Source organism: Bombus bifarius, unplaced genomic scaffold (assembly GCF_011952205.1).
Source record: "Bombus bifarius isolate JDL3187 unplaced genomic scaffold, Bbif_JDL3187 scf7180000007978, whole genome shotgun sequence".
NCBI lineage: Eukaryota > Metazoa > Arthropoda > Insecta > Hymenoptera > Apidae > Bombus > Bombus bifarius.
Window position 1 is genome coordinate 3,652,902 of NW_022884363.1, and position 8,839 is coordinate 3,661,740.

At 26.5% G+C, this 8,839-nt stretch overlaps 3 protein-coding genes across 3 annotated transcripts; 2 read left to right on the forward strand and 1 right to left on the reverse strand.

Annotated features, from left to right (window-relative positions):
* The first annotated feature begins 25 nt into the window (after nucleotides 1–25).
* LOC117204372 lies at nucleotides 26–3,184 on the forward strand. The gene has a single exon (XM_033441694.1). The coding sequence runs from the start codon at nucleotides 2,428–2,430 to the stop codon at nucleotides 3,148–3,150; it is 723 nt and encodes a 240-aa protein (XP_033297585.1). The 5' UTR covers nucleotides 26–2,427; the 3' UTR covers nucleotides 3,151–3,184.
* A 97-nt stretch (nucleotides 3,185–3,281) lies between these two features.
* On the reverse strand, nucleotides 3,282–4,178 carry LOC117204374 (60S ribosomal protein L38). The gene is made up of 5 exons (XM_033441696.1): nucleotides 4,119–4,178; nucleotides 3,912–3,939; nucleotides 3,635–3,695; nucleotides 3,426–3,548; nucleotides 3,282–3,352 (listed from the first exon to the last, which is right to left on the reverse strand). The coding sequence occupies exons 2-5, from the start codon at nucleotides 3,912–3,914 to the stop codon at nucleotides 3,312–3,314; spliced, it is 228 nt and encodes a 75-aa protein (XP_033297587.1). The 5' UTR covers nucleotides 3,915–3,939; nucleotides 4,119–4,178; the 3' UTR covers nucleotides 3,282–3,311.
* A 705-nt stretch (nucleotides 4,179–4,883) lies between these two features.
* Nucleotides 4,884–6,082, forward strand: LOC117204373 (BAG family molecular chaperone regulator 2). Its single transcript, XM_033441695.1, has 3 exons — nucleotides 4,884–5,244; nucleotides 5,485–5,597; nucleotides 5,684–6,082. Exons 1-3 carry the CDS (start codon nucleotides 5,034–5,036, stop codon nucleotides 5,915–5,917), a joined length of 558 nt encoding a protein of 185 aa, XP_033297586.1. The 5' UTR covers nucleotides 4,884–5,033; the 3' UTR covers nucleotides 5,918–6,082.
* Nucleotides 6,083–8,839: the final 2,757 nt, after the last annotated feature.

Below are 8,839 nucleotides of genomic sequence, written 5' to 3' on the forward strand. Positions count from 1 at the left end.
AAAATATATTAGTAATGAATGATATTTTATCCATTTTGTATGAAATTCATTATTTTGTTTTATTATGTATACAATATAATTATGAATCAAGATATATAGATATAAAGTTCATCCATAATTTGTAGTTTAGAATAGGTATAGTGTATGGGCCAAGATTAGCTAGGTCGAAAATTAATCCATCCATTAATCCAATCCAAGATCTTTGACTATTTAAGGTCGTACGCAATAAGTAGTAAGTACATGCTTACATTATGCAGTATTGTCTCGTTAATATCTTGATGCATTTCTTGCTTTCCGATAGTAGACACAGAGCCCCACTCTTCCATCATTTCCTAAAACTTTGTTATCGCTTATTCTCCATCAGCGATATTTTAGCGAACAATGAGTTATCAAAATTAAAGAAATAGAATTTTTGTATCTTTTTCTTTGCAATTAGTATTTCCCATATTAGTGCGCGACATGATTCCGAATATACATGTGCTAACGAGCCAATACTGCATTCTGTTTTATGTATGTTCCCCATAATAAAAAAATTTGTATTCAGTGGAATCAAGAACGAAATTACATTTACAAATCTAAGATTTGTATTTCAATATTGTACAAAAAGAACATTAACTTTGCATTAAAAGTTTTCTAGTACGACCTTGCTCGAATGTATTTCTATTAATTCATTTGTCTCAACATCCGCGTTTCAATAATTTCATTCATAATTGATATTTAATGACCTCGCTATCGTGTTCCTCCTATACCAAAAAATCATTATGATTTATGAACTGTAATTATAAAAAGTATTAATCCTACTATTGTAGATATTGTATTTGATAAATTTTATTATTTTTAGATGTTTTCATAACATACTCGTAGCCCATGCCACATCTGTAAACAAAACAGAAAGTAAACTCATGTAATAGATTCAAATGTTTTATTTTGCATTTTCGATATTCTTGTCAATAAATAACAAATGAACCTTTTTTAATACATGTATGAATTTTACTTTTAAAAATACAGTGACTTTGTACTATAACCAATTCATTTCATAATCTTCTAGTTTCTGTCGTAATTATCATAACAGAAAGCATGCAAGTTAAAAAAATGTTGAGAATAACTGATACCGAGAAAAGGTATTATAATAGTATTGATCAAACCGAAACAGGTTCCAACAATTTTTGGAAAATATTTCTCATCTTATTTACCATTTTGGTTCTAACAATTTTATTTATAACGTGCTATCGTTATATACACAGACGAGTCATTTCCATTTTAAAAAGGTTCATTATATTTTTGCTCTTATAATGTAATATGTGTAATAATATATATAGTATGTGTGTAGCATACGCATATAATGTTTAGTTGTTGATAATGTATCAATATTTCGTTCATAAAGCTTAATTCGACAAGATGAAGATAACGGTGATGACAGATTTTCTATAATAAAAGAAAGGGAAAGCGATTCTTATGCAAAACGACGATTTTTAGGGTCTAATATATGTAATTTTTCAAAATTTCATGTAAAATATAACGGCCACAGAAACAAACAATATGAAAAAAAATGTAAATTAAAGACCCTTTTACAGGTATTAAAAGTAAAATATTATATTAAAAATGATCATATTCAAATAATCATGATAGTTTAGTTTTTATAACTTATGTATGTCTATGTGTAGATATATATGTATGCAAAAATTTATGATTAGGAAAAGAAAAAGCTGCTTGCTCCATGTGCAAGTAAAATAGAGACCTCTACTAACAATCTAACAAAGCAATTGCCCTTGAAAATGTTTTTCCCATCTTTTTCATCAGCTCATACTAAGTACAAAAATATATCTAAAACAATATCAAATGAATGGAACATTAAAGATCTCGAAGATTATGAAAATATTTGTAAAAACTCACATCAGGTACCAACCAATTAATATCAAATTTCACAATAAACATAACTTTTTAATTGTATGTTCTTTTCTTTTTAGAATAACAAAAACATTTGTTTCTCAGATACAGATCTCAAATTTTTAGTAATACCATTATCTCCAACAAAATCTGATATACAGAATGACGAACTGTTATTGTGCAAATGGAATTCAGGAAATATTAACAATTCTAAAAAACAAAATAATGTCAGTTCTAAATTGATAGACCTTAAATTTGAAAACACTGATTCATTTAGTGATAGTACACAAAAATACAAAATTTCCACTTCTAAGTCAAGTTATTCACCTTATCATTTATTCACAAAAAATTTAACTGATTCAAAATATTTCTCAGATTCTGCAGCTGATATGTCGAATATTTTATCAAATGCATTTAACAAATTAAAAAGGTTTTCAATAATTAACAGATGTTATTAAACTTTATTTGATTTAATACACTAATCATTGTAAACATTTGTATAGGTCAACTAATTCTTACACTAGTTCTACACTATCTGATATGTCTAATGCAATTAAAATAGAAATTGATCAAATATTACAAGTTAACTCAAAAATAAAAAATAGTTCTATATGTAATTCAGATAAGATTAATACAGTTAATAGAGATAACTTAAAAGAATTGAAATCACAAATAAACTTAAATGAACATAATGTATATCTTAAAGAAATGCAGAAAAGAATGAAGTCATCCGTAGATATACTAAGATATGAAATAAAAGAAGCTAGAGAAAAAATATTGAAAACAGATAAGAATTTCATTGGTATATCATTGATGAAAAATAATTGTAAAAATTCAATTATAGAACAAACTGTACCAGAACGATTAATTAGTAATAATCATATTTGTATTTCATCAGATAATACATCAGAAATATCTGAAACCTATGATGAATTGGGAATATTGTTCTCACAATATATCAAACTTCAAACTCAGCTATGTCAAAGAAAGTATTGTCCTTTAAAGAGATATTTGAGACACAAAGTACAACACACTACAAGAAAATGTCAAACAAAATTTAATTATTCTCGCATATATCCTTATGACCAGAGACCAACATGCAATAATGGAAATATATGTATAGACACATATGATGAACTAAAGTTGATGTGTACTACTCCAACAAAAAGAAAGGATATTTACCGATGCATGTTTAAAAGGCGGAAATACATTTTAAATCAACCATGCATCATATCTAATCAAAATTTTGCAACAGTTGAATAAAGTTACAACCAAAATTGATTCAAAATAAATTTAGAACGTGAAATTTTAATTTAAACAATTACTTTCTTTTAGATTATTATTTTAACCCCTATTAAACATACTTTTATGTAATGGCAGAAAAATAAACAACATATGTTTAAAAATTCAGTTTATTCTATCAATTACATACGTTCACTTCTTTTTACTTCCTTTACTTGAAGACCTAAAATATGTAATAATACAATTATATATTTTTGTAATTCTTTATTAATATTTTTGTTTAAGCAAATAAATACCTGGAGGTAAAGATTGCTTCAATTTTTCTGCCTTTTCTTTGTCTGTAATGACAAGAGTGTACAGAAATCTTGAACAGCGAACTTTGAACTTAACATTGTCAGCATTCTTCTTAATTTTCACAGCTGTATCGTTGTGATAAAAAGGATAAATTAATATATGTATGTTACATTATATCACAATAATAATGGAAAAAATCGTAAATACTCACATTTTGCATCTTTCCTTCTGGCTTTTAAGAGAAAATCTTTGATTTCTTTGATTTCTCGGGGCTAAAAAAGTATTATATGTTATTCATTGCACCAATCACGTTTATGTTACATTGAGGTTATGTAAATCTAATTTAACACATTTCTAATACATCTAATGAGATATGTAATGTACTACATTACATATAATACATTATTATACACATAATACAAGAAATTAGATTAATTGCAACTAAAATTATACTACATCTATGTTAACAATAAATATTTAATACTTACCATTGTAGACAGAAACTGTTAGAACCACCTGGAACAAAATTAGAAAGACGTTTATTCTATTAATTTCTAGAAATTCCTCCACTTAAAATATGAGATACATAGAACATTTATATTTACATCATACACAAATAATATAGAATTAAAGAAAAAGGAGATTTATAATGAAAAATTAGATTTTAAACAATCATACAGAAAAATACTACGAACCTTGTTAAGTTATAACCGGAAGAAGAGGATATTTTAGCATGAAACTATGTCAAATCAGCAACAAAAATATAAAGTTGTGTACAATTGAAACTAGAAATATAATAAATATCAATAATCAAAATAATTAATTAATTTTATGTTATGCATAATTTTTAATATGCATTATAATATTTTATAACCGCGTATTAGAAATTATGAATATCGTTATGACACGCATTTAATTTAAAAATATATTTACGTAAAAAATTTAACAATTATTTCTTAAAAAGAAATCTGGTCCCTTAAATGAAATTGTCATTTTATTAAATTAATAATTTTATTAAATTAAATGTTAAATTTGATTATTTAATAATACAAAATTTCTTTTTATAATATAGATATATACCTATATAAATATTAATATCGATCATAGTTTCAATAAGTTTCTACTTAAATGCATAGATACGAACATAGCAACTAACAATATTAAATAAATAGGATAAATTAAAACAAAAATTAATTAGTTAAAATTAATAAAAAGATTAAAACAAAAATTGATAAAACATTAATTATTAATTTCGAAAAGAAACAGATACATAATTTATCACTCTTTACTAGAACATATTGATGAATTTGCTTTATTTTATATTATCGTTTATTACAAACTATTACAATTGTCTAAACTACCACGAGAAAAGTACTTTTTATATTTAGCGCCTTTCGATTGATAATTTAGTTGTCAAATGTTCGTGTGTGTTCGTAAGTAAGTACATGTTCCGTTAGTCATCTTTTCGCACCACGATACAAACACATCTGTAAATTTGTCCGCGAGCCGGACGTTTGTGTTGTACCTCGCGCTTAAATGTAATTACTAGTTTTGTTATTACGCGAAGACCAAGCCGTCAGAGAGCAATTTTGAAAATTTTTGAGAAAAGAATGGATAATCCATTACCACATATTATGGAAAGCGTGGATTGTGATGGTTCAACAAAGCCGAAAGACAGGTTAGTCAGCCTTCTTGATCAGATCGAAGTGCATGTAGAACAACTGAGGAAAGATGCTTGGAGACTCGAAGAAGAAAGAGATACACTCCTGACTACCTTAGACACACTTAGAAACAATGAAATTTTAAGTGGATTAAATGAAAGTAAGTATTTGTCTTACTAATCTTGAAAATGCAAGGTCAATACTTTATGTATCTAGAAACATCTAAAAAAGATTTTCGAAATTTTTATCTAAAATTCATATCGCTATAATATTACGTAACTGTATTTATTGTATTTGTATGGTAGCAATGGTTTTATATGATACTGCTTTTGTTTTATTGAACATAACCTACAAAGGATTATACACAATAATTATTATTAAATATTATTTTTGAAAATAGCTGACAAGGACGATGTGCTGAGGTATGCTGAAAGATTGTCTATGCGATGTTTAACAGTTGATGTGTTGGTTAAAATTCAGCGTGATCAAATTCAAGAAGAAGCACTACATCAGGTTCATACATCATATTATATATTTTATATTAATTTATTACTACTTTTTTAAATGAAATCCTTAATAATACAAATTGGTTCATTCAGGTAAATGGTTTGATAGATAGTTTAGTTGTTGGCCTCCGTGATGATCCAGCTGGAACTCGGCAGCGTTGTGCATCTTTTATGAATGCTTGTACTTCACAAAGTGTTGGCCATTCTGATAAAACCTTTGAAACAGCAATTCTTGGGTGTACTATGGATGATCAGAAACGAATAAAAAAGAGACTGCAGGGACTATTAGATTATATTGACAAAATGCACACAATTAAATTACTGTGAAGCTTTATTTGGAATAACTGATTTTTAAAGAAGTCAGATAAGTAACTCTTTAAATCAGTAATTAATACGACCTAGTTATCTGAAAAGAGATTTGAGAAAAACTGATTATAGCAGGGTGCTTGATAATTCAATAATGTTTATGGTAAATGTACAAAAAGTATCATATATTGTGAGTTTTTTCTCTACATGTACTATTTCTACGCCTTGCTATCTGGGCAAATAAGCTTTTATGCATATTACACTTGTATATGCGTGTTAATTATGATAGGAGATTATTATAAAATTACTATAACAAATAATACATATTTCCGTACTTAAAAGATTCTGAGAATTAAAATTGTTTATTTTCGAAATAAATGATTATAACATACAGAAAGTCCTGTGTAATGCGACTCGCTATTTCTTTGCCATTTGCAGCCATGTAACAAAAAATGTTTTGAACCATACTTTGATGGTGTCGAGCGTACTACAAATGATAGAAAGAATCCCGAAAATACTTCGTTTTCATAACGAAACTAGTGTCACCTTAGTTAACACAAATAGAATTATATGTTGCTTCTTCCATGAAATTGTGGAGGATTTTATAAGAAATTTTATAGTGGAAGTAATATTTCACTTGCTGATACATTTCAGAATTATTTACATTTCATAAGGAAGGAATTACTACATCATGTAGAGTTGTACATCCAGCCACTCTAATAACAAAATAATAACTTTCTACAAAAGAGCAAAATGTCATATTGCAGAAGTCATTATGCTATTTGAATAAGTGATAAAATAAAGTGTGCTGTAGGTCGGTTGTAGGTGCAGTAAATGACATCCAAATTCTTCATGGAGTTTATCGAAAATTTACTGTTCAAAACGATTGGTAGACAATGTTACTTCGCAAACATCGCATCTTACATTCCTTATAACAGAGGAAAAAAGAAAAAATTATTTATTTTAAAAAAAATAAGAAATAAGAAATTAAATCATATTATTTCTCGTGGAATTCTTAAAAATGGCCAATACAATAAACTGATATAGGCGAGATGCTGACAAACGGGACAAACGTGATCTCTCACATCTGAAGAATACTTAGCGACTGAAATAAAAAGAAGTCGCAGCGCGCGTAATAATCCGCGCTTGGTGATAGAAGACAGTCGCAGCGCGTGGATTAATCCGCGCTTGGATGCAAATGGGTTAAAGAACGGTTCAAAACAGTTTTTGTTACATGGCCGCAAATGGCAAAAAAATAATGAGTAGCGTTACGCGGGGCCCCCTGTATATGATATTGAAGCATAATATGTTGAGCGTAATAACTTCACTAGAATCTATATTTGAAAAGAAGTAAAACGAATAATATATATATATGCAAAGCTTGATATTTTGATTGTGGATAAATAAAAACAAGAAGTCATTAAAATTAAAAACATTTTGTTATGTACAGGGTGTACAAAGAAGTTGGGGGAAAACTTTAGGGCATATAGTATTCATTAAAATAAGAAAAAGAATCTTAATAAACATCTATCTAAAAATCATTAGTTTCCGAGTTACGAGATGTTTAGTGTATGAAAATATAGTGTATAGTAAACCAGTTGCTTTGTTAAATGAATTGATATAACAAATCGATAACTGCTGCCAAGAAATAAGGGAAGGGCATCTTTCATTGTGTGCGTGATTCTATCAAAAGAACGAAACTATCGATTCTATCAAAGAACCAAAATATGTGTTAAAATGAATAATGAACGGGAATCATATTAAATATATGCTGCAGAGTAAATATGTTATTGACAAAAACATTTAGTAATTCAAAAACTAACTATTTTTAGGCTCAAGTTTATTTACTTACCTTTTTTTTTACTTTACTTACTTCTTACGTTTTTGTACACCTTGTGCGATATGCGATAGAACAGAATGTATATATATACACATTATTAAAATTTTGTGCGATTTAATCTTTGTGTGGATATTATATGTATATATGTGATTGCTTTTAGTCATTATAATATGTCTATCCTACAATAACTTATTATATTGACCACTTAAAAATAATAGTGCTTCCTACTATAAAAAAAACTACTATGAAATGTTAGTAAAAATTACATATAAATTTTAATTATATTAGAAATGTGAGTTTAAATTTTCGTATTTTAAATATTTTAATTTTACTATTGTAGACAGAATCATCGCATTTACTACAAAATTTATGCAATTTCTTTCATATTTGTTATAATATAAATAAGAAATTTATATACAGTTTGGTATTTTTAAAAGTTGTTCAATTTAGCTGAGAATTAATTATTTTTTTATTTTATATTATTTACGTAATTATCTTACCATTAAAAATATCACTAATATTTATAATATGCTAGCATACTGCCAGGCTATTTTAATCGCGTATGATTATTATTTACTTTTTTTTTTATAGGTTTAATTAAATTATGCTTTAAACCTAGTGCATTTTAGTTTTAATATGAACTTGAAATTCTGAAGCATTGTACAGTTTATAATAAAAACATTCGGATAGGAATTCAATTTTTGCTAATATCTATTTTTTTACACAATGAAATTACTTACAATAGTATAATACATATAATTTAAATAGAGCAAAATAGATTAAAATTTAAATAGTACACTTTTTGTACGCTTTCTGATATTTATTTTCCTTTTTAAATTTATCACAATTTTTTTAGGGTATTAATTAAAATAGATTCCTTAAAAATTATTTTTATGATATTTAATAATTATAATTCACAAAAAGGTATTGTTTATCAACATAATATTTTCTTCCTTATAAACTAAAATATTTGGTTAACATTATTTGTTTACATATAAATTAATGTCACTAATATTTTCTAAGAATTTGTGTGGAGTGATTTAATTCTTTTAATTATAGACTTATAGTTTAGTAATTTACTATATGACTCATAAAAAACACTA